The sequence below is a fragment of the Microtus oregoni genome, unplaced genomic scaffold (genome assembly GCF_018167655.1).
Source record: "Microtus oregoni isolate MIOR12 unplaced genomic scaffold, Mior012 000037F_ref0000500, whole genome shotgun sequence".
Taxonomy (NCBI): domain Eukaryota; kingdom Metazoa; phylum Chordata; class Mammalia; order Rodentia; family Cricetidae; genus Microtus; species Microtus oregoni.
The window spans coordinates 25,990,115-26,016,138 of record NW_024543096.1 but is presented as its reverse complement, the minus strand read 5'-3'; the positions used below and the strand labels follow the sequence as shown (position 1 = coordinate 26,016,138).

Below are 26,024 nucleotides of genomic sequence, written 5' to 3'. Positions count from 1 at the left end.
CTCGCCCACGCTCGCCTTACAGTTCCGGTGACGCTCCCTGAGTTTTGTTTACGTCCCTCGCAGACCGAGCGGCTGAGTAGTTCTGCGTCTCGTACTCCAAGATGGGGAAGTCGTTCGCTAATTTCATGTGCAAAAAGGACTTTCATCCTGCGTCCAAATCCAACATCAAGAAGGTAAGTAGAGGGATCCGGAGAGGGCAGCGATGTGCCGCGCTCCCTGGGACGGTCGTGTCCTCTGCGGGCCTGGAGACCTCGTCGCTTTCTCCATGCTAACCCGACAGACCGGATGGTCCCCCAAGTCCGGTCCTGTCGGTCACTGGGAGACTGACGCCGTAGCTCATTTCGGGTCCGTCTTCTACCCGGGAGCGCTGCTTCCCTGAGTGGAGACTCGGTCCTTAACAGAGCTTCCCAGAGAAAGCCACCCTGTTTTCACTCTTCAGCCCACATCTCCATCCAGTAGTGTGGCGTCTGATGGCCGCATTCAAGTTCAAGCGTTTCTTTTAAAAAAAATTACAGGTCAGTCAACTGCTGGACACAGGACCGAATGAATGGCGACGGAGAGAGTCAGACAGAATTCTTGTTAGTTCAGTACAGTCACATTTAGCCCCGAAGCCTCGCAGAAAATGTTTAATGGAGTGATCGTTAGCCTCCTACTCTGCTAATTAAGGATGACAATGTCAGTTGCCGTCATGTGTAAATTTGTTAGGAAGATTAATTGAGATAGTGTGGGGAAAGAATAGAAAGGGGGAGCCAGGCATTGGTGGAGCACGCCTTTGATCCCAGCACTCGGGAGGCAGAGGCAGGAGGATCTCTGAGTTCGAGGCCATCCTTTTATGCATCACGAAAAGTACTCAGAAGTACACAGGCTTGTGAGAATATATTAAGCTTTTAGTTGTTTCTAAGCCAGTTATGGATCCTGTATGTTGCCATGAATATGAAGAATGTTATGTGTATATGAGCATATATATATACATTAGAATATCTGTGGAAGAAAATACAAGTAGTGTTAACACCGTTTATCTGCGAATATAGTTACTTAATTTTTTTTTCCCGAGGCAGGGTTTTTCTGTTAGACCTGGCTGCCCTCGAACTTCCAGAGATTCACCTGTCTCTGCCTCCCAAGTGCTACGGTTAAGCCACTCCCCACCCCCAAGAAAACCGCCTTGCTTGGTCTTTCTATCTCTGCCTTATTCCTTGGCCCCCTCCAAAGTCTTGTTCTATTTATTTTGTACATACTCTCCACGTCTTTTACACATTTCATGGCCTCTTTTTTGAGGTGGAGTCTCCTGTAATCTAGGCAGGCTTCAAACTTACTATCCAGGGAGGATAGCCCTGAATTCCTGATCCTCCTGTCTCTGCCTCCAAGATGCTGAAATTGCAGGTGTAAGCCACTGCACTTGACTCTTAGTTTTCCCTTTTAAGTCATGAAATACTTTATAATAGTCATGAAATAGTATATAATCTGCAGAAGAGTCATTGTGAGCTCTTCGGCAATGGACCTCTGTTTTACTTTTACCTCAGTTCTTGCTCCATTGAGACTAGTTAACTGTAAAATCTAAAGCTTGACATACATGGTAATTTTTCTGGTTGGGGGGGGTTGCTTTTGGACAGGGTCTCCCTGTGTAGCTCTGAATGACCTGGAACACCTAGTACCCCTACCTCAGCCTCCTGAGTTCTGGGATTGCAGACGTGAGCCAGCACGCCTGGCTAACCGGGTGTGGCTGATTACAGAAGACGAGCCAGCTTCTAGGGCTGTCAGGATATGACTTAGCGGATAAAGCACCTGGTGCATGAGTGTGAGGGCAGAGTTTGGATCCTCAGCACCTACATGAAAGCCAGGTCGCCATGGTGGCCCGTTTGTGATCCTCGCCCTCTGGGGATGAAGACAGGAGATCCTCCATGCAAGCAGGTAGCTAGACTAGTGGACTTGTCGAACTCTGGGTTCGGTGAGAGACCCTGCCTCAGTAAGAAAGTGACTGAAGAAGACAGTTTGTTTTAAACCCTTGACTCCATACTCACATGCACGTACCACACACATGTGTACATGCATTTATATACACACGAAGCAGACTGTTTAATCCTGTTGTTAAATTATATTTTGTTTCACTGTTGTAGGTATGGATGGCAGAGCAGAAAATATCATATGATAAAAAGAAACAAGAAGAATTAATGCAGCAGTACCTTAAAGAGCAAGAGTCATATGATAACAGGTAAGCGCCACCTTATTGGTGCTTTCAGAAGAGTCAGTAGCGAGTCGGCGGCTCTCCCGTAATCACACATGGTCACCGTTCCTGTCTTTAGCTATTCTTCACCTAAAGAACAGTTGCATTTGATTCATCAGACTGTGAGCAAGTCCTAAATGAGGCCGAGCTTGCAGACATCATAAACCCTGCATGTTAACCACTGATAGTGATTAGAAAGCTTCCTCTTCAATACACCGAAATGAGAGATGCCCAGGACTCTTAGAGGAGAAGCTGGTGTCTTTGGCCTGTGCGTGGTGGCTGGGGTCCATTGGCTTCTTTCAGGATAATAATGCCTGCCTTTTAATTGCTTTCATTGTGTTTGTATTTGATTAATGAGCTGAGTACGGGTGTTTTGGTTAAATAGACTGTACTCTGAAGCAGCATTTATTTTTGAAATTTTTATATTTGAAACTTGAGACATCAGTATTGATAATTGGATTGTGCTGTTAACATTGGCATAGAGGTATCTGTTCAAGACTGTTGTCATCTGCTTTGTTTGTGTGCTTAGGAGCAGAATTGGTAGCTCTTACAGTAATTCTTCGGTTGCCTTTTTAAAGAGCCACCAAACTTCTCCCTAGCCTAAGCTGGTCTTGAACTTCCTTCCTATGAAGTTGAGGATGACCTAAAACTCCTTGATTCTCCTGCCTTGAATTCCCAAGTGCTGGCCTGTGCTACTATACCTAGTGTATATGATGTTAGGAATCAAACCCAGGGCTTCCTGTGTGCCAGGCCAGCCCTCTACCAGCTGGGTTACATCTCGGCTCACTTACTAATAACCATGCTCGTAAGTATGAAGCAGTAGCTCGTTGCAGTTTTGATTTGTTATTTCTCGATGTCTAGTGAAGCTCAGCTTTTCATGTACTTGATTTACAGTTTTTAAATGGTGTTAAGACAAAATTTACAGATCTGTTTAAAATATACGTAGGTTTTTAAGTTTGCTTAGTGTTGCTAAGCCATAACCATAGCGAATTTCAAAACATTCGTCACCTGACAAGACAATGTTGTGTTCATTAGTATCATTCCCCATTTTCTAATTTATCCCATTACTGCTTCTCACAAGTCATGACCATTTTACTGTCTACCTATGAATTTCTTAGAATTATGGACACAAAGGGTAGATGATTAAATGGTCTTTTGTGATTGGTTAACTTTTTAATTTTAACAAGTATATTGATTTATTTGTGTGTATGTATATATGTCGGGAGCATATGAGGACCTTGCTGCACATGTGGAAGTCAGAGGCCTGCTTGGTGGGAGGCAGAGGCAGGCGGATCTCGGTGAGTTCGAGACCAGCCTGGGCTACAGAGTGAGTTCTAAGACAGCCAGGGCTACACAGAGAAACCCTGCCTGGAAAAACCAAGAAGAAAAGATCTGAAATTATTTTAAAAAGAAAAGGTTGTGGCACCAAAATGCCTGGTAGCACATAGGATTTCAAAAGTGACTGTTTGAGCAGCATTTCACAGGTTTTTAAGACAGTTCTGTAAGAGTCACCATATCATCTTTCCTTCCTTTCTTCCTGGGAGAACTAGAGGGAAGAAGTTACAAGTCTCTCTTTCTAATAAGGCAGCACTTTTCCGGCTTTACCGCTGATAAAATATCTTAATTCCTTTAGGGTTATTCTTTGAGAGCTGGTGTGCTGTCACATCGTCCTTTTATCTAAAATTGTACTGTTATTTCCTTTAGATTGCTTATGGGAGACGAGCGTGTAAAGAACGGCCTGAATTTCATGTACGAGGCCCCACCGGGAGTTAAAAAAGGTACTTGCCTCATTTCCTGTAAGCTTGAATGTGATTGTGTATGAAGATGCATTATGTTGAGAGGAGCAGACAGTATACTAAAGGTTATCTTCATCTTTTCCTTCACTGTTACTCTGATGACAGCAGCTCAAATGCTGTCATCAACACAGTAGAAGAAAAACAAAATATTTTTCTAATGTAGTAGCTTATGTCCTTTGGAGGAGGGGGATGCTTAATATTGTGGAAGTACATTTATCCTTTTACAGTGTGCACACATCTGTAGTCCTCACTAAATACATTTTCAAATGGAAAGTCTATTCACTGCCAGTGAAAAGCATAAAGACTTAAAAATTACAAGTTAACATACCTATTCCGGACTCTAGTGCAAGGTTGTATTTTATCTCTCAGTGATCTGGAGTTTTATTTCATGATAAAAGAAAAACCAGTTAATTCTTACAGGTTACAGTTAAATAATACAGCGTAATAATAAGTAGACTTTTCCACTGGCACTGCTAACTTGTCCTGCTTCTCCCTGTGCGGTGAATATGCAATCAAGAAAACAAAGAGGTAAGTGCTCTTCTCTGTTTGAACTGATTTATGGTTGCTTGTGATTTTATGAGAAATTCAAGAATTTCTCCTGCCTTTTGTAGAAGGAAGAAACGGAAGGAGAGACAGAATACAAATTTGAGTGGCAGAAAGGTGCTCCGAGAGAAAAGTGAGTACTAGGAGAAACCGTGTGACTACTGTGACCTACCTTAGACAACCAGGATGCATCATTTTAGCCTGGACTTACGAACTTGTTCGATTTTTAAAACTACATTCTCAACCTGTAAATCACAACCTCCAAAGGACTATGGAAAAACACATATATTTACATTAGGACTCATAACAGTAGCAAAATTACAGTTATGAAGTAGCAACTAAGAAAGTCTTATGGTTGGGGTCACTACAACATGAGAAACTGTATAAAAGGGCTGCAGAGTTAGGATGGTTGAGAACCACTGCTGTATACATTTTAAAATTGATGCTGGTAGCAATGCATTTTATAATGTTTTAAGAATGATAAATTTTTTTCACGTTAACTGCCATTGAATTAAGTTGTTCTTAATATTATAGTCTTAGCATTTTTTTGTATTTAACAGATATGCCAAAGATGACATGAACATCAGAGATCAGCCCTTTGGTATCCAGGCAAGTGACACGTATTTTGCTCTTTGAGAATAATTTTTATTTAGTACATATAGCTTTAAATTATTTTCCAAAACATGTTTGTATTAGAATTCTCTAAAGGAACGGAGCTGATAGGATGAATATATGCTAGCCTAGAGGATGTGGTTCAGGTATAGATGAATATATGCTAGAGGATGTGGTTCAGATATAGGATGAATATATGCTAGCCTAGAGGATGTGGTTCAGATATAGGGTGAATATATGCTAGAGGATATGGTTCAGATATAGGGTGAATATATGCTAGCTAGAGGATGTGGTTCAGATATAGGGTGAATATATGCTAGCTAGAGGATGTGGTTCAGGTATAGGTGAATATATGCTAGCCTAGAGGATGTGTGTGGTTCAGGTAGTCCAACAGTGGCTGTCTCACAGTAGAAAGGCTGAGAATCTAGTAACTGTTCAGTCCACGAGGCTGGTTGTCTCTGGAGTCCTGGAGGATTCCTGCAAAGCTGCTGCTCTTCAGTCTGCATTAGACTCTTGAAGTCAGGTAGGATTTAATACATGCAGCAACAGGATAGGTAGAGGAACTTGAACTTGCCGGTGAGGAAGAGCAAGCAGCAAACAGCAAAGCTTCCTTCTTCGAGCTCCATTTATGCGGGCTGTCACCAGGAGGTGTGGCCAGATTTCGTAACTTGATCCAGAAAATCCCTCACAGGAGTGTCTTCGGTAGGGTTTTATTGCTGTGAAGAGATGTCATAACCATGGCAACTCTTACAGAGGAAAACATTTCATTGGGGCTGGCTTAGAGGTCAGAGGTTTAGTCCATTATCATCCTGGCGGGAAGTATGGTGGCGCGTGGGCAGACCTGGTGCTGGGGAAGACACCGAGAGTTCTGCTTCTGGATCCCCAGGCATCAGGAGGAGACAGCCACACTGGGCTAGACTGAGCATCTAACAGCTCCGTGCCCGCCCCAGTGCACACACTTCTTCCAGTGCCACCTGCTGCAGCAAGGCCCCACCTCTAATAGCACCACTCCCGTGAGCCTGTGGGGGCCACTTCCTTTAAAACCACTACATAGGAGTAGCAACTTGGGTTTTAGTTGATTCCAGCTGAAATTAGCTTCGCAGTTAAACAGCTAAGTTAAAACAGCTTAGATGGAAGGAGAGAGCCAAGTGTTCCAGTGAGGGTGGTGGTCACTACAGTTTCCTTACAATTTAGAAAATGTTCCTGAATTAGAAACAGTCAACTGTCACTCCAGAGCTAACCCTTGTGAAAAACATTGCCTGCTCACTGCATTGTCTGTGGCAGCTCTCCTGCACATCCCTTCACGACAGCAGACACAAGCATAAAATAAAACCTGAAATACCCCTTTTACCTCACAGAATAAGTTCACTAACCCCTGGTTTAGAAATGTGGAACTTGAGGCAGGGCTAGGGAGAGCTCGGTGAAAAAGCGCTCGCACTGAGTGTTGTGAGCGCCTGGTTGCAGTCGGGAGAAAAGTAGCTGGTGTCGTGGCCTAGCCTGGGTGTCAGCATGTGGACAGTAGGGGCGGGGCAAGACCCTACAGAGAAAGGGGTGGGGGTATTAGGTTAATGTGTTAAAATTAGGGAACCTAAAATTAAACCTTGACATAATTCTTTGATATTTTACTATTTCTTTTCGGATGACATTGTTTTATTGTAGGCGGCACAGATAGGATTCACTTTGGATTTTAGGCAAATTTATAATAGAAGGGCTTAGTTTTTGTATTGACTTACCCATTGCAACTATAGAATCTCTTTCCCTGGTGATCATTTTACAAAAGAACTTAGCCAAGTATGGTGATATGTTTTAATACTAGCCCTCTGGAAGCAGAAGCTGGTGGATCTCTGTGAGTTCAAGGCCAACCTGATCTATATAGCAAGTTCCAGACTAGCCAAAGCTATAGTGAGGCCCTGTCTTAAAAAAAAAGAAAGAAAAGAAAAAGAAGAAAAGGGGGCAGGACCTAAATAAAAATGCTGAGTTGAATGTTAGAAATAATGTTTATTTCTCAGGTTCGGAATGTGAGGTGTATCAAGTGTCACAAGTGGGGTCACGTGAACACAGATCGAGAATGTCCCTTGTTTGGTCTTTCTGGAATCAATGCAAGTTCAGTTCCTACTGATGGCTCAGGTAAGCAAAGACAAAATTTTATCAAACAAGGAAAGATAAAGTAACATTTTTATTTAAACTGAACTCTTTTGTTGCACTTGAATTTAGTCTTTGTGGACTAAGATGTATTCCCAGATGGGATGGTAGAGCTAGTGGTGTCTCAGTGTAGAGCACCTTGCCTGCCAAGTGCATTTGAGGCCCCGGATTCAGTCTCTAGCACCTCACTTTCTCTCTGCCTCCCCCAAAAGGTGATAGATAAGTGGGAAACCTTCATTATCTGTGTTAAATTTGAATGTACTAAAATAGAGTTTAACTTTTCTAGTCAAGTTTCTGTGAATTTTTTAAATTCATTTTTTGTTTTGTTTTATTTGTTTAAAACGAGGTCTCATAAAGCCAAACTGGTTCCAAACTTGCTGTGTAGCCAGAGATGACCTCTACCTCTAAGATTACAGCTGTGTGGGTCTGACTCTGTAGCCCTGGCTGACCTGGAACACGCTGTGTAGATCAGGCTGGTCTTGAAGTCCCAGAGACCGACCTGCCTGCCTCTGCCTCTGCCTCTGAAAGCACTGAACACTGATTAAGTGGAGATAAAAATAGACCGGCGCATTTTACCATCTGTGCTCCTGATGTATAAGCGAAGGCAAGTCCCCAGTGTAGTCAGGCCTGTCCTTCAGAAGTGACGCAAAAAGATTAAAGTCCTGATCTATAGCAGATGCACCGTCAAGGCTGAGAGTCATCTGCTTAAGCAGAAGAATAACCGAGCTTCAGCAGGATGGTGCTTATTTGTGTTCGCTTAAATTGTGGAGTTTATGAAAGTCATAATTTTTATCATAAGGAAATAATTATGGGTATGTTGTTAAAGGACAAAAAATGCCTAAATATCTAATAAAAAGGTATTAAATGAATAATAAGTATGGACATTGTTACCAAGGCATATTTCGTGCTGCAGTATTAAATTGATAGGAAGAAACCTGTCTAGATATCAGTACTTACGGGGGAGAGGTAATCACATCTCAACCGTGAGACCTGTCTCAATAAATAAACAAGATGGTAGGAAGATTCCTTAGTGATATGGATGTTGTTTACAACATTTAGTCAAATAAAAAGTCAGGTTCTAACACATTAAGACCAGAGCTCAGTGGTAGAGACTTTGTCTACAGCGTACAAGGCCCTGGATTTGAGCTCCAACACCGCAGCACATAATTAATCATAATTAATTAAGCAGTAGCTGGACAGGTGTTTCTCTTTATCTTTAGGTAGACTTAGAGCAAAACACATACTTGAGGAAAGGTGTTGTAAAGAAACAGACCAAAATGTTAACAGTGCTTTGATTTGACTGGTAGGATTGCCTTTGCCTGGTATTTTTACTTATTTATATCTCCAACAGTGAGACTAAATCACTTTTCAATTTTTTAGTGAGCATTGTTTTAGAAGAACTGAAATTGTATGTGGTATCAGGTATTTTAAATCATGTTGCTCCATTAGCAGGGCCTTCAAAGCCCGACCTGAGTCTAACTAGCACTTAATGAAAGCTAAGGGGAACGCCTAAAAGCTTCTCAAAAACAAAATCAAAACACTGCTGTATCAAATAGGAAAGCAAACAATGGCAGTGTATTCTGAATTTGAATGCAGTAAAAAATAAACTGACCAATTTCCTAATCCACTTGCTGATTCAAGCTAAAAACGTCTTTTCATTTAAAAAAAAAAATCACCTATTGAATAATGTCCTGCCAGTGAATAGAGATTATTTTTGCAATAAGGCAATTTCAGTGGATGTGGTTATCATGGGATAATCACACCCCTGGGGTACAGCCTTGTGCCTGTAATCTCCCAGGAGTGTAATTATTTCATGATAACCACACCCCCTGGGGTTACATTATTTCTATTATGAAATTCTGAGTATAGTATATAAAGTAACTTACTTTGATCACTGGGAACTGCAAGGTGCTGTTAGACTAGTCCAGCTGTGAGGTTTACAGAGACCAGCTATAAGATTTACTTCTCCTTTACAGAGTTAAATTAGGCAATCAAAATGCTTCTTTGGGCTAAGCTGGTTTAGAATATCTTTTCTGCTGATGAGATCATCTTAAGTTTGTAAGTTTCCATCCACTCCAGACACATCAAAATTACCTCCAAAACTTGTAAGCCTCAGCCATGAATGAATTTTTATAAACTATTTTCCCTGCGGTGTAATTAAATGGCAGCCCACATGCCTTTTCTATACTGGGTAGCTTTTCTTTTTTTTCCCCCCTTTCTAAACATTATGTTATGTGGTCTGAGCCTAGCTTTACTGCAAAGTAGCCAAGGATTTCCTTGAACTCTGATCCTTCTGCCTCCATCTCCTGAGTGCTGGGATTACAGGTAAAAGCTACCACTCCTGGTGTGTGTGTGCGGTGCTAGGGATCAGACTCAGGGCTTCCTGCATCCTGGGAGACACTGGACATCTGAAGCTCCGTCCCTAGCCCTGCCACCTTTATTACTACTGACTCTTAACTTTATGTTACATTAAACTCTTTTGAGAAAGTAGAGTGGGAAATTTCAAGTGTTTTTTCATCAGTGTTATTGAGCTATAATTTCAAATGAACAGTTCAGTTCTGTGGGTTTTTTTGTATACCCTCGACTGCCCTAGAACTCTCTTTGTAGACTAGGCTGGTCTTGAACTCACAGAGATCCTCCTGCCTCTGCCTCCTGAGTGCTGGGATTAAAGGCATCCGCCACCACCACCTGGGTACATTGAGTTTTTTAACAGACTGGATTCAGAATTTATTTTGGAGTGCTGACTAATCTCAGACTTTGGATTCTCTTGCCTCAGATCCCAAACACTGGGATTACAGGTGCATACCACAGCTACACAAATTGATTTTCAGATTCTGAACCAGCCTTGCATATCTGGATTAAACTCCACTTGGCTGTGGTGTAAATTGTTTTTATATATTATTGGAATCAGTTTGCTAATACATTGTCAAGGATTTCTACATCTGTTCATGAGAGATACTGGCCTGCAGTTTTTCTATCCTTTTATATCTATTTATATTTTCCCTTTATATGTTTAATAGATTTAGCTAGTAAATCCCTCTGGGGGCCTGAAGCTTTCTGTCTTCAAAAGTCATTATTTTTATTAAATTTCTTTAATTATGTGAGTGTTCTTATATTTTTATCTTTTTGGTGTTCAGTTCATTTTATATAAATAAAACTCCAAAAACAGAATTATTTATCATGTACCTATATTACCTTTTTAATACCCGTAGGGTCTGTAGTGGTGTCTCTTCATTCTTTCCTATTATTAGTCATTTGTCTCCTCTCTTTTCTTGATTATTTGGCTAATGCTTTTTCAGGTTTTTTTATATAAGATTTATTCATTTATTATATATACAGTGTTCTGCTTGAATATATCCCTGCAGGCCAGAAGAGAGCACCATATCTCAGTACAGATGGTTGTGAGCCACCATGTGGTTGCTGGGAATTGAACTCAGGACCTCTGGAAGACCAGCCAGTGCTCTTAACTTCTGAGCCATCTCTCCAGCCCTGCTGTTTCAGTTTTAGTGATCTGTGCAGAGAAGTAGCTTTCAGGGTGGTGAATTTTTCTCTCCTCTTTACCATTTTCTTTCTTCTTGGGTTTACTTGGTTGTTCCTTAAGGTAAAGATTGGTTTTGATTTGACAATGGGCTTTCTTGAGATGTACGGATCAAACCGTAACTTTAACACATGCTAGCCAACATTACCATTGAGCTATACCTCTAGCCCCAGAATTGATGTTTTTCTACATTCATTCATTTTGTGTGCGTGCACACGCGCACACACATGTGCAGGTCAGAGGCCAACTCTAGAGAGTCAGCTGTCTCCTACCCTGTGGATCATGGGGTGAACCTGGGTCGTTAGGCTGCAAGGGCCTTTACCCACAGAGTCATCTCACTGCCTCATAGAATTCATTTTAAATCTTTCTTATTTCTAGAATCTGTGGCTCTGCTTTTGTTAAAGACATGCCTGATACTAATGGAGGGTGCAGCTCTCAATCTCAAAGGGAATCGTGAGTGTCGGGTCACAGTCATATCTCTGTGTTGGGTGAGCCGCACAGACCCTCTTCTCTCCTCCCTGGTACTGGGATTCCAGGCATTTAACACCACACCTCAGCTTTTTACCTGTGTTCTGGAGATCTGGAATCATGTCCAGGTGCATGCCGACAAGCCCTTTCCTGGCTGAGCCGTCTCCCCAGCCCCACTAAGTCTCCTTTGTGTGACTCTCATTACCTTGTTCATCTACTTCTGTCAGTTTTAAGAGGAAATTAGCTTGTGGCTGTCCAGGTAAAGGAGGAAATTTAGTTTATCTTGTAAATACTAATTCTTCTGCCCAAATCAAACTTGGGGAAGAATGTGACCCTTCGTCATGTTCCGCTTAGGATACTTTGCTTTCGCCCTTCCCTAGACCGCTGAAAGTGTAAAAATGATAACCACCGTCTAGTTTTCTCCTGGAAACTGTTTCTGAAGCAGGGACTTCATCTTAACATTTTCTATCCCCGTTGCCTGGTGCAATGTATGTGTTTAGCAGATAATAGTTTGTTTAGCGACTGTGGGACTGGAAGAGCTTCCCTCGCATTTCAAAACAGCAAAGTTATCAGTTCTTCTAAACAGTTTATAATAGGAGTTATACTTTGCCTGTGAACTAATTCTCTCAAAAATATTCCAAGCCTGAAGACAAAAACAAGACTCCTAAAGTCTTAGTAAGACAGATCTTAAAAACTATTTTCTAGGACTGGAGAGATGGCTCAGAAGATAAGAGCACTGACTGCTCTTCCAGAAGACCTGAGTTCTATTCCCAGCAAACACATGGTGGTTCACAACCATCTACAATAGAATCTGGTGCCCCCTTTTGGTCTGTAGGCATACAGACAGACAGCACACTGTATACATAATAAAATAAATCTTTTTTAAAAAATCATTTTTTATATTGTATCCAAAGTTCAAATACTCCATGAGTCTCTCCCCTTATAGTAAGATATATAATGAATAGATATATTTTGGAGTCTATAGTACCCACACACAGCAATCAGTATTGACATGTTGGCTAAATGTATTGTTACAACTTTTTTCTGAGACAGGGTCTCACTATATAGTCCTGACTGACCTGGAACTCACTCTGTAGACCAGGCTGGCCTCTAACTCAACAGAGATCCTCCTGCCTCTGCCTCCTAAGTGCTGTAATTAAAGGTGTGCACCACACCCAGCCTCCTACAACTTTTTAAAGTTAAAATACACTACTCTTTTTGGTTTTTCAAGACAGGGTTTCTCTGTAGCTTTGATGTTTGTCCTGGAACTAGCTCTGTAGACCAGGATGGCCTCAAACTCACAGAGACCCGCCTGCCTCTGCCTCCTGAGTGCTGGGATTAAAGGTGTGCACTACCACTGCCTGGCTAAAATGCACTACTCTGAAGTGTAGGGTTTGAGTTTGACAGATGTGTGTACTTGCTACCCACACCCTTGACAAGGTGGAGACAATTACCTTCACTCTAGAGAATGCCTGGCTGCCTTCCAGTTGGCCCTGCTCCCATAACACTAACTTCTGATTTAACTTGTTCCTGAACTTCATGTATAGTATAGTCTCCTCCCCACCCCCACTGTTTGGGGTTTGTTTTTTTTTTTTTTTTTTTTTTGAGAGAAGTTCTCATGTAGCCCAGGCTGGCCTCAAATTCACTGTGTAGCCATAGATAACCCTGAATTGATCCCTTCAGCATCCAAATGCTGGGATTACAGGCATACACCATGCCCAGTTTGTGGCATGCTAGGAGTCAGACCACACATGCCAACTGAGTTACATCCCCAGCCCTCAGTGTCTTTGAGGCTCACGGATAGCCAGAGCGTTTATATTTCTGTAACTAATTACAGTGAATAGCGAGTTCTGATGCTTTGTGGTCTCAGCACAGAGGAGTCTCAGAGTCCCCGAGGCAGATGAATTAGCTTTATTGTTGTATCACCACTTTACATGTAAATGAAGTTGGGAACATAAGTAATAAAGATATAATCAAATATGTCATAGATCTTTATTGATTCTGTAAGACGAAGTTGTTTTTAGCAAACAGTAATTTTGACTAGCATACAATAAGTATAGTTTCATATTTCCTTGCCTTTGTATTTTTCAGCCACATAGATGAAAATAAAATGTTTTATTTTCCTTTACGTTCTGTGTCTTAATAGAGACCAACTGGCTGTCTTTAGCGTGAAGTTGGGGTAAGGACAGTAAGGGGCCCTATTGTCTTCAGCTCCACTAAGGATGAACTGGCGCTGTGTTAGGAAATCCTGAGCATGACACAATTCAATAGAGTTAGTACGGTCTGATCTTGCATAACCTCTAGAAAAATCTTCCATAGAACATTCCCATCTTTATAAATAAACATCACCCACACGCTTTATTAATAGCCATGTTCACTTTTTCCTGGGACTCACGTTACATGTCCCCTTCCCTGCTTTTCCTTTTCTCCTTCCTTCCTTCCTTCCTCCCTCCCTCCCTCCCTCCCTCCCTCCCTTCCAATTCCTCATACAGAGTAATGGCTTTTATTATGGCATTTTGTAATATATGTCATTATACCTTGTTTTTCTTCAATCTGTTTCCTTTTTTTAGTCTTCTTTTGAGATGGGGTTTCTCTGTATAGTCCTCGCTGTTCTGAAACTTTCTCGGTAGACTAGCTGGCTCCAAACTCAGAGATCCGTCTGCCTCTGCCTCACAAGTGCTGTGATTAAAGGCGTGCGTCATCACGTCCAGCTTCCATTTTAGTCTTTTTAAAAAACTTTTGATAAGCTTTCTAGGTAAAAGTGTGCATGCGTGAGTGCCTGCGTGTATATATGTGTACCACGTTCGTGCCTAGTGCCCATGGAAGCCAGAAGAGTGTTTCAAGCCTATTGTAAGCCTCCATGTCGTCTGCAAGAGCAGCAAGTTCTCTGAACAGCTAAGCCAACTTTCCAGCCCCTCCGTAAGCTTTCTTTAAAGCACTCATTCTGGTCCAGTAAGGAATTGGATGTAGGTATGAGGGAGTTTTTGATGATTCCCACTAGCTCTTTTTGAGTAGTGTACTGTAACTCGTATCCCTATGTGTCAAACAGTGGTTCCCTAGACACATGGTCAGTTTAACCTTAGGAAAGGACAAAAGGATGTCCAGGTGCCTGTAATCCCAGTACTTGGGAGATAGAAGCCAGAGGAGCAGGAGTTCCAGGTCATTCTCAGCTACACAGCAGGTTCAAGACCAGCCTGGGCTATATGAGGCCTTGTCTCAGTGTCCCTACCACCTCCCCCAAAAGGTTCTGCTTTTGGAAATGGTGGGGCTATGTGTTAAACTGGGAAAGGAAAGAAGGAACGAACGAATGAACGAACGACTTTTTTCTCGTGTGTGTGTGTGTGTGTGTGTGTGTGTGTTGTGTGTGTGTGTGTGTTGTGTTATGTGTTTGTGTGTGTTTACACCACACAACAATTTCGGATGTCATTCCTTGGGTGCCATCCTCTTGGCCTGGAACTTGCCAGGTAGGCTGGGCTGACTGGTGAGTTAGCTCCAGTTATCAACCTATCTCAGTGTCCTCGGTACTGGGGTTCCAAACAGATGCTACTAGGCCAGGCATTGTGGCTCATGCCTTTAATCCCAGCACTCGGGAGGCATTGCCAGGATATCCAGAGGTATATAATTAGACTCTGACTCAAAAAATAAAAACAAAATAAACAAAAACCAAAAAACCCAAATGCATGCTACCACACCTGGCTTTTTCTTTTCCGTGGGTTCTGGGATTGACTTCAGGCTCTCATGTAACTGAGCTGTCTCCCTGGCCCAGGAAAGGCTTTCACTCCACTTTACCTACCCACCGCTCACTCCTCTTCTTCATTCAGTGCCGTGAATCATAGACAGAGATGTTCATCTGACCCAGTACTCAGGGGGCTGAAGCGAGACTATTCCAAGTTCAAAACCATATTTGGGATGCACACTGACTTCTCTCTCAAGGAGGAAAAAAAGGACCCTTTTTTTGCAAAGAGTGCTGACTTGCTGTGAATTGAGCCCGTTTAGCTAGTGCTCGTGGTAAAATACAGATGCATGCCCCAGCATTTGTTGGGGACTGCTGTCCCTAACTGCTTTACTGTTAGGTTTTGTCTTTGGCTTTTTGAGACAGAGTTTTTCTTGGGTTACTCAGGCTGATGCTAACTTTAGCTAAGGGAGACTCCTCGGTCTCCACTTCCTGTGTGCTGGGATTTACAGGCATGCGTCATGCATCCAGCTGAAAACTTTTGATCTCTATGACTCTGTAATGAAATACCTGTTCTGTAGAGCACTTTACCTCCCGTTGAGTTTTGTCTATTTATAAAAAATAACAACCTTTAATAAGTAGATTAAGCCCTTTGCAGATGTAATCTGCACAATATATTTGACCTTTTTGGGTTTTCTTCTCTGAGATGCCTGAGTAGTGTTCCTAGGAGAAAAGTGTGGCTTTTGTTGGGACATAAACTGAATAAACACCATCATGAAAACGAGGCTTTTGACACCTCCTGTATTATAGTTAAGGACATCTGAGAATATGGATGCGTAGAGCTTGGGCTGACTTTTTTCACGTCGAGTATGGTTTTGTCCTGCTGTGGAGGCCAAACCAGTTAACTCAGATGCTCTGAAGCCCTCACAGACACACACTTTAGGACGGACACCTAGATTGAAGATGTCGTTCAGTTGGCAGAGGGCTTGCCTAGCATGCAGAAGCCCGGGTTTGCTGGTGACGTGTGGCGTGCATACTTTCAGTCCCAGCTCTCAGGAGGTGGAGGTAAGAAGATCAGGAGTCCAAGTCCTTGGCTACATGAGACCTTGTCTTGAAAACAGGTGAACAGCACAACTGGCCTTTTAAAAACTTCTTCAGTGAATTCTGGCATTGTGAATTCATGAAAGAGTCAAGCATTGCTGTGACCCATATCCAGCTATACCAGACATTTAAAGGTGCTTATTTTAAATTTGAACATACTTGTTGTGCAGTCTGTTTTACTGATGTACCTGTTTTGCCAGGGGTGATATCTCACACCTTTGCTGCCTGTTCAGCATCCTGAGCTGCGGTGTTGAGACCCTATCTAGAGAGTGGTCAATGGAGAGAACCCTGTTATACACACACAGATTTATATGTTTATTCTATATGCACATATATGCAAATATATTTATTGTGTCTGTTTTGACTTTTCAAAGAGCTGGAATTAACTTTGTCAGCATAATTCTACATGGCCTCTGTCACAGTGACATGGAAATGTCTTACTAAATACCTCTTAATAAAACCTGGAGAGATGGCTCAGCCGTTAAAGGCTGAGCTCCCAACCAAAAACCTGCCTCGTCACATCTTCTAGTCCAAGGACTTCAAACCATAAGCTTTTGATGGCATGAGATTAAAGTTCAAAAATATGGGAACAAAACTTGACTCTGGATTGGTGAGATATGCACAGCTGCAGAGTGGTTGATTAGCAAGTATCAGGGTTTAATTTTAGTAAAAATGACTGGGGTGCCCGGGTGCCACTAAACCTGGTGGCTTGAGTTTGATCCGCAGAGCCCACATGCTGGAAGGAGAGCACTAGCTCTCACAGCCGTCCTCTGCGTCCATGCCCATACACACACCTGTACATAATGCCATAAGACTGTTTAAAGAGCCCTTTTTAAGATTTATTTATTTATTATGTAGACAGTGTTCTGGCATGTGGAGAGGGAGCCAAATCTCATGATAGATGGTTGTGAGCCACCACGTGGTTGCTGGGAATTGAGCTCAGGACCTCTGGAAGAGCAGCCAGTGCTTTTAACCTCTGAGCCTTCTTTCCAACCCTAAAGAGCACTTTTTGAAAGATATCCTACAATAGTCGTGAAAGTAGCCTGGATGCTGTTGATTATGGTGACTTTTGTCAGGCATGTCACTGAACACTGTACTTGCAGTCCCTACGAAAGGAAGCTCGTGCTAAAACAGGACCATTTATTTCATAATTTTATTATCTGCCACACAGGAAAGATCATTTTAAAGTCATTAGAATTAGTGTAAAGACATTGTTTTTTTTTTGTTTTTTTTTTTTTGTTTTTTTTTTGGTTTTTCAAGACAGGGTTTCTCTGTGGTTTTGGAAGACATTATTTTTAAAATATTGCCCATCCTGTGATGAAGATAATGAAATTAAAAGTAGCCTCTCACTCTAAGAACCAGGCTCCTCATCCTTACCGTGTTTGACTTGGGGCATGTGTTTCTGGGGACCCAACACAGAACCCTGTTCAGTCTAGTCAGGTGCTCTAGCCCTGAGCTCCAGCCCTAGTCATAGCATGTGTGCTTTCTGAGTTTGTCTGGTTTCAATTAACGTTGTTAATAATAAGGCCCATTTTCCTCTTTATAAAATTTTTTCCTACATATGAAACTTGGAAAACCACCGAAGTGACCTTTGTTACTACTTTTATGTCATTCAGAGGCAACTAATACTTAAAATTCAAATATTATTTAAGGTTTTATTAATGTTAGGATTATTATGTAAAATAATCCATAGAAATTAATTTTAACCCCCATGCTCCCATCATGGGCAATTCCCCCTGCCATGTGTGTCTCATACCTAGAACATGGAACAGCAGGTATATAGTTGTTCTTGGCGATTTTAACAGAATAGTAAGGCTTGGAAAATTCAGTAAGTTATTAGTCTAATGCCTAAATTTTTTTTCACCAAAGCTGCTGTTGACAAGTGAAGAGGCTTGAACAGCATGACTTGTGATGTTCAGAGTAGTATGTAGTAGTATGTAGTATGTAGTAGTATGTAGTAGTATGTAGTAGTATGTAGTATGTAGTAGTATGTAGTAGTATGTAGCGAAACACTCAGATAAGGGGAGAGGACAAAAAAGCAGAGGGAGAGAAATAAACTTTTTGATGAGCAAACTAGAAATCCTCTTCTGGATCTGTCTTCTCTACCCCCGTCTCCTCACAGGAAGTCTGGATCTGTCTTCTCTACCCCCCGTCTCCTCACAGGAAGTCTGGATCTGTCTTCTTCTCTACCCCCCCCCCCCCCCCCCCCCCCGTCTCCTCACAGGAAGTCTGGATCTGTCTTCTTCTCTATCCCCGTCTCCTCACAGGAAGTCTGGATCTGTCTTCTTCTCTATCCCCGTCTCCTCACAGGAAGTCTGGATCTGTCTTCTTCTCTATCCCCGTCTCCTCACAGGAAGTCTGGATCTGTCTTCTTCTCTACCCCCGTCTCCTCACAGGAAGTCTGGATCTGTCTTCTTCTCTACCCCCATCTCCTCACAGGAAGTCTGGATCTGTCTTCTCTACCCCCGTCTCCTCACAGGAAGTCTGGATCTGTCTTCTTCTCTACCCCCGTCTCCTCACAGGAAGTCTGGATCTGTCTTCTTCTCTACCCCTGTCTCCTCACAGGAAGTCTGGATCTGTCTTCTCTATCCCCGTCTCCTCACAGGAAGTCTGGATCTGTCTTCTTCTCTACCCCCGTCTCCTCACAGGAAGTCTGGATCTGTCTTCTCTATCCCCATCTCCTCACAGGAAGTCTGGATCTGTCTTCTTCTCTATCCCCGTCTCCTCACAGGATTCTGGATCTGTCTTCTTCTCTACCCCCATCTCCTCACAGGAAGTCTGGATCTGTCTTCTCTACCCCTGTCTCCTCACAGGAAGTCTGGATCTGTCTTCTCTACCCCCGTCTCCTCACAGGAAGTCTGGATCTGTCTTCTTCTCTACCCCTGTCTCCTCACAGGAAGTCTGGATCTGTCTTCTCTACCCCCGTCTCCTCACAGGAAGTCTGGATCTGTCTTCTTCTCTACCCCCGTCTCCTCACAGGAAGTCTGGATCTGTCTTCTTCTCTACCCCTGTCTCCTCACAGGAAGTCTGGATCTGTCTTCTCTACCCCCGTCTCCTCACAGGAAGTCTGGATCTGTCTTCTCTACCCCCATCTCCTCACAGGAAGTCTGGATCTGTCTTCTTCTCTACCCCCGTCTCCTCACAGGAAGTCTGGATCTGTCTTCTTCTCTACCCCTGTCTCCTCACAGGAAGTCTGGATCTGTCTTCTCTACCCCCATCTCCTCACAGGAAGTCTGGATCTGTCTTCTTCTCTACCCCCGTCTCCTCACAGGAAGTCTGCTGGCAGCGGCTCTCTCCTACCACACTGTAGTATAGATGCATCACCTGAGGTCATGTGTTGTCGCCTAGTTTCTGACCTTCAGAGAAAGCAAAAATGCGACAAGATTATGTAGCTGGGGAAGAAAGATTCTCCTAACCTGAGTAGGTCCCATGATGAGGACAGGGAGCAGACCTTTAAATATTTGCTAGTACATACTGTGAGACCAGAAAGCAGCTCAGTTTGCAGCTTAGGATAAAGTAAAAACAACAGTTGTGGGAAGTAGAAAGTATGCATACCTGTAGCTAGTCTGTGATAGAATAAATATGCACACCTATCGCTAGCCTCAATCTGCTTGTCACTAACCCCAGTAATTACAAGTTTCACGTTCCGGGTACATATATAAATGCAATTAGTAACTGAAGTGCCTGAGTATGTGTGTGTGGTGTTGGTAGTTAGTATATTCAGTATTGGTATTTGGTTAAAAAAAATAAAGTGGATTTTTACTGAGAATAACAATTAAAATTTAATTGTAGTTTTTTTATTATTTTGTTTTTATTTTATACTAAAAACTTCCAAGTAGACATTTCAATATGACAGAGTTACATAAGCTGAGCATCCCCTTGCACGTAAGGAAAAATGCAATTATTTTCTATTCTGAATCTCCAGACTGCTGTTTTAGAAAATCATATCTGATTATTTGCTCAGCAGAAGATTATTGAGTTGATTTAGCTGTGATTTTACTTAACAAAGCTTCAACTGCATTCCTACTGTGGAGTCCAAAAAGGTAGAGAGATATAAATGATACATTCAAACTGTGATTTTTGTGAACAGGGCCGTCGATGCACCCCTCGGAGCTAATAGCGGAGATGAGAAACAGTGGGTTTGCACTGAAACGAAATGTACTGGGGAGAAACTTGACCGCAAATGATCCATCACAGGTAATGATCTTTTTATCAGTAAGCTGAAAATATCTGGAAATCTAAATGTGATTGCTTGTGAATTGCTACTTAATGTTTTCCAATATGCATATATCCATAGGAAAGTAAGATAGAGCAAAGAAAATGCTTTAAATGTATTTCGATTTTGCTGCTTTATTACTTTAACCTAAATGAGAAATTGTTTATAAACCTATATTTTAATAAATGAAATGGCTCCTTTGGGTTTATGTGGATAAAATATCTAACTGAACTGGTGATGGGATTGTTTGTCCCTTCCTGCTAACACACCCTTGAAATGACATTAAACTGAGCCAATTGAAGTCTATAAACAGCTCCCTGGGTATTATAGAAAATGCTTTAAACTTATTTATTAAACTTCATACATTCAGAAAGTTAAGAGCTTTTAAACTTACTGCATTTTGTATGTGTAAGAGCTGTACGTGTGTGTGTACGAGTGTGCTGTATGTTTGTGAGTGCAGGCATGCATATGAGTACATGTGCTAGTGCAAATCAAGAGGAAAACTTGGAAGAGTCAATTCTCTCCACTATGTGGATTCCAGGGATTAAAATTCAGGTTGTCAGGCTTGGTGGCAGGTGCCTTTATACCCTGAGACATTATCCCTGCTTCAGTTTTAAAGGCTGTATTATTGCCTATTTTATAATAAAGTGTTATAAAGTTTAAAGTTACTGATATTTCTGATCTAAGTTCATGGTCTTTAGATTTTTATGTTTGTGCTGCTGGGACTTGCAGCCAGGCCATGTGCATATTAGGCAAGTGTTCTTTATGGAGCTGTAGTCCCTGCCCCTCATGATGCTCTTGGTTTTTGTAGTTCGTTAAACTAGAAATGCTGTATTTAGACAGTAAGTGTTTAAAGTGTGAGCACAGCAGCCTGCTGTAAAGCTTCTGTCTGTCCTTATCTTCCACGTTCTGATAGTCTCCAGGAGTTACAAAGCAGTAGTAATAACCTTTGGTCTAGCTTATCAGGCAGAGCATAATTTTAAATAGGCTAAGCCCACACACTTCAGTCCCAAGTACCACACTGTCTATGCATGTCCCTGACACAAAACTCAGCTGTAAGGGCTTTCTTTCCTATCTAGTAACTAGCCTGTCTAAAATCAAGCAATTGGATTCTTTGTTGACTCAGGACTATGTCGCGAGTGACGGTGAAGAAGACCCTGAGGTTGAATTCTTGAAGTCACTGACGACCAAGCAGAAACAGAAGCTCCTCAGGTAACTGAGGGGTGCATATGCGATGGATTCCCCCACTGTCTTGCCTGGGCCCTGCAAACTCCTACGCAAACTGTGGGTGGGTGGGTTGCTTGATTGATTGATTTTTTCAGTAATAAGAATTAGTGTTTGTTTCCTCAGATTATACTACCAAGCTCTTGTATCTTCTGAATATTTAATTTGGAAGTTTACTTTTCTTAATAAAACTGGATATATCTTTGCACACCACTTGTTCTTAGAAAGTATTTTATGTTTTCATCTTTTTTTACATTTTGTGAAGTTTCTTGAATATTCAAAGAATGTTTAAATTTATAGTAATGCTTAAATTTGTTAAACACACTCCCTGTGAGCTAGCTAAAGAATTCAAGATCTACCAAGTCCAATAGAGGGCGCTCACCATGTTTCAGTACATGGAGGATGACTGCAGAACCAAGAGGCTGGTATCTCAGTAACTCAGAACTCCCATCTAGACAATTTATGCTTCCCAGACTAAAATTCAGAAAGCAATGGAATTGTTTTATTTCTAAAATCAAACAATTGCTGAGAACTAGTAGATAATTGTTTTATATAATATCAAACTATATTCTAATCCTAAATTTTCATTTTTGGTTTGGTTTTGGTGGGTTTTTTTTTTTGTTTGTCGGTCAGTTTTGGTTTTTGTTTTTTCAAGATAGGGTTTCTCTGTGTTTCCCTGGCTGTCCTGGAACTTGCTCTGTAGACAAGACTGGTCTCAAACTCAGAGATCCACCTGCCTTTGTCTTTTGAGTCCTGGGATTGAAGGGGTGCACCACCACTGCCCAGTGATGATTGATATTAATGTTTCCACACTTAAAACATAGACATAAGACGAACCTTTCTTTTTCTAACTGTGCATAGGTCCAATTAATGCTACACATTTTTCCCAGGTTTTCTTTAAATCAAGAAAACCATTTTATTTAGAATGCTAGATAATTTTATATTCTGACTCATAGGACTGTTTTATCAAAAGAACAGTCATTCCCATTGAAGTATAGTTAGAAGTTGTCTTAATTTAAATTCCTATTCAGTGTCTATGTTCCTTAGTAATTTAAAGGGAAGCAAATGATTTATCATTAAATAAAGTAAATAATGTATTTAGATGTGGACAACATTTTCACTAGTGTCTAAGGGGATATATTGTCTATTGACAGTTTCTCTTTTGTTGACGAAAGAACTATTTCTTTCCAACTATAGGAAATTGGATAGACTTGAAAAGAAAAAAAAGAAAAAGAAAAGTGATAAGAAAAAGAAAAAGCTACAGAAGAGCAGAAGTAAACATAGAAAACATAAAAACAAATCCCCTTCCTCCTCCTCCTCCTCCTCCTCCTCCTCCTCCTCCTCCTCCTCCTCCTCCTCCTCCTCTGACTCTTCAGAAAGCAGCAGTGAGAGTGACAGCACAGAGAAGAGAAGAGAGAAGAGGAGGAAAAAGAAGAGAACCAAATGTTCAGGCAGTAAAGCCGGTGACTCTAAAGAGGATAAGTCTAAGAACAAGCTTCATGAAGAACTTTCTAGCAGTCACGGTGACAGGGGAAGAACCGTGGAAAAATTGAGGCTCCTAAAACAAGAGAGTTCTGGGGAGAATAGCAAGCAGATCCATTCTGGTTCTGACCGGAAGTCCAGAAGCCATCGTCCTAGTCCAGAGAAGAAAGGGTCTGACAGGAACGGGGGAATCAGAAGTCACAGCAGGGCTGAGAGCTGCAGGAGAAGCCGAAGCAGGAGCCCTCATGGAGACAGGGACAGAAGAAAGGACACCAGAAGCCATGGCCGTGGTGACTGTAGGAAAGCCAGTGCACGGTGAGCTCCGGAGACTAAGGAGCAGCGAAGGGACAGCTGTCTGCGAGTGAAGGACTCCATTTCTTACCGCATCTTCAGCAAGGGCTAACTTGCACATTATCTAATAAAGAAAAGTATTCTTAATTTTCCATCTCTCTAAACTATCATTTCAAGTATGAAAGCACTGAGTACCACAAGGTTGAGTTCGCAGATCTTTGTAGGGATTCTGTTTAAGGGATCGGAGTTTTGTTTCTGTTGGTAGCTGTTTCTTATGCCTTGTACTAAATTTAAAATATGTTAAGTCATTGTGATTTTGTTGTTGTTTTGAAATAGCATTAAAACAGTGACAATCGTGAATGATTATCAGTTCAAATTTGTTATTTTATGATTTGAATTTACTTGAAGCAAAATGTAAGTGATGGAATTTAGTAGGGCAAATAAAAACACTGGATATCGATCAGTATTTCCTTAAGGCTTTAAAACCCTGGATTTTTTTCTGCAGAGTATGGTATTTATTATTGAATGCCCTGTTATTTGTCCATGTTGGCATACGAAATTTCTTTAAACTTAATAGTTGTGAAAATCAGGATTCTTACACGGGTCTCAGGATAAAATGAAGGCATACGTGAAGTGGTCTTCCTTCTGAAACACCTGTGCCGCCCAGTCTTGGCGTCTGGCCCCCGTTCTGCAGTTCAAGGCTAGCAACGTGGAGGCAAGTCTTTTCTTCATCTGCTCACTCCAGCACTGATTCTGCACACCCCTCTTCCACTTGGTAAGGACCCCTGTAAACACAACAGGTCCATCCAGAATAATCTCCACATTTAAGTTGGCAGCTGATTGTCAACCTTAATTTATCTGCACCTGAAATCTTTCCTTCCCAGATAATGTAACATATTCACAGGTGCCAGGGTGTAGAGACGTGTTTATCTTTTGGGGACTGGTTATTCTGCCTGCCACAGTCCCCTTTCTAATATTACACATACCACTACAAGGTTTTTCTTCAAAACATAAAACATTTATATTACAAAATATAAAGAAACAATATAAGCTAGAAAGGGGTTCCTCTTCCTTGAAACGGGGTCTAACTCTCATTGGGTAGCCCTTGCTAGTCTGGAGCTCACTATGTGGACCAAGCCATTTATTAAGTGGTTTTTTTCTTTTTCTTTTATTTTTTAAATTTAGCTACGGGTTTTGCCATATGTTCCAAAGGACTAGTAAAGCTATGGAAAAATTTTATACAAATTACACATGGCATGCAGTTCAAAAATTTTTTCCTGTTGTGAATGGATTAAATATTTATTTGATCAGAGTTTCACTTTTTTAGAACATCTCTTACTTAGTACAAAAATTGATTTCCATGGCAGTCACAATTTCCAAGTTCTGAAGTAAATAAATTTTCAGAGTTAAAACTGCTCCCTGTCTACTGCACGTCTGCACACGCAGGCAGATGTCCTGTGATGTCGCGGTGCTGGCGCTGTAAACAGCCTTTGATTATGCAGATGAAGGAGACCCGAGAGCAACTGAGCCCCTTCACCACCTCCTTTCGTGCCTCCCAGCACACCTCAGATCCTACTCCTTCACTTTAAAAAGCTTGCATTTGAAATTGATAAAGGCTAATTTACACCCTGAGTTCATCAGTGTCGCTGTGATTATTTTCTACCGTACACCTTTTTAGACTTTATAATTTTGGTAATGTCAAAACCTATGCAATACTTACTGCCTTAAAAGAGGGTTCCACACCAATACAGTGCTCATGAAGAAAAATGTTGAAATGCATCCTATAATTAAGAGTGAATTAAATACTGTTTCTTACACTTTGGCTTTCACCAAAATGTGCTACCACCCCTTAACTTTATAAGGTAGCCCCTACAGTTTTTTTTAATCTTTGATTTAATCCTTCCTGTTGAGAATATTAAACTATAAGAGACTAATTTTTAAAGCTCTAATCTTACCCGCCCGGTTCCGAGGAAGATTTCCCAGTGGTTAAAGGTCACGTCCATCTTCAGTTTGGCTTTGGCCTTTGACGCTGAGGATGCCAGACAACCACAGTGAGCCAGTGTTCTAACTTTATTATTAACTTAGAGATGGAAGGGAGGCGTTTTCTCACACTAAAACACCGGAACGACAGCCTTCCCGGAGCTCACTCTGCGTGCCACGGTGATACTAGGGAATGGGACTGAAAATAATCTTATAAATAAAAATAGACTTCTAATAAGTACTGGAATAGTCCCGGTTCGATAAATGTAAAGTCAACAGTGACGTTTCCAGAAATCTAAACATGAAATATTCTTCCTACCCTAGATAGAAAAAAATATTTTTAAATTAGTCTGGGCACCCTTCAACATTTGTTACATGGGTAGGTCAAACTCTGGGACCATCCTTTCTCCCTATCTCCCTAGCCTCACTTAACTCAACACTGACGTATTCATTCCTGTAGGAGGCACTGTCGATTTACAAATGACCAGGAAAAAAAAATCGGGTTGTGAGGTCAGGGTTTGTTTATCTGGATATCTACATAGGAAATTAGTCATAATTTCCTTTAATAATTGCCCAAATAGGCAGAAGTTGCTACCATAGCGGCAGCAATGCTCGCTCACCTTGCAGTGTGACAGGAATCTTGCTTAAATCGCACACTTGTAATATGAAAAAAGCTTTTTATCTGACAGGTTATGGAGAGACATTTCTTCCAGATTCCTTCATGAGGCCACTGGCAG

General features: G+C 41.5%; 1 protein-coding gene across 1 annotated transcript; it reads left to right on the top strand.

The window, feature by feature from the left end:
• The first annotated feature begins 25 nt into the window (after positions 1-25).
• LOC121433218 (corepressor interacting with RBPJ 1) lies at positions 26-23,667 on the top strand. Its single transcript, XM_041631562.1, has 10 exons — positions 26-173; positions 2,115-2,209; positions 3,926-3,999; positions 4,535-4,545; positions 4,629-4,693; positions 5,121-5,169; positions 7,182-7,299; positions 20,185-20,291; positions 21,437-21,522; positions 22,732-23,667. The coding sequence occupies exons 1-10, from the start codon at positions 102-104 to the stop codon at positions 23,333-23,335; spliced, it is 1,281 nt and encodes a 426-aa protein (XP_041487496.1). The 5' UTR covers positions 26-101; the 3' UTR covers positions 23,336-23,667.
• Positions 23,668-26,024: the final 2,357 nt, after the last annotated feature.

What these genes read in the sequence shown, in the direction of transcription:
- LOC121433218 (XM_041631562.1), top strand. Translation starts at nt 102, where the DNA reads ATGGGGAAGTCGTTCGCTAATTTCATGTGCAAAAAGGACTTTCATCCT. An exon ending in AGTTCCTACTGATGGCTCAG is followed by an intron (nt 7,300 to 20,184) that starts GTAAGCAAAGAC and finishes TTTTGTGAACAG; the next exon opens with GGCCGTCGATGCACCCCTCG. An exon ending in CAGAAACAGAAGCTCCTCAG is followed by an intron (nt 21,523 to 22,731) that starts GTAACTGAGGGG and finishes TTCCAACTATAG; the next exon opens with GAAATTGGATAGACTTGAAA.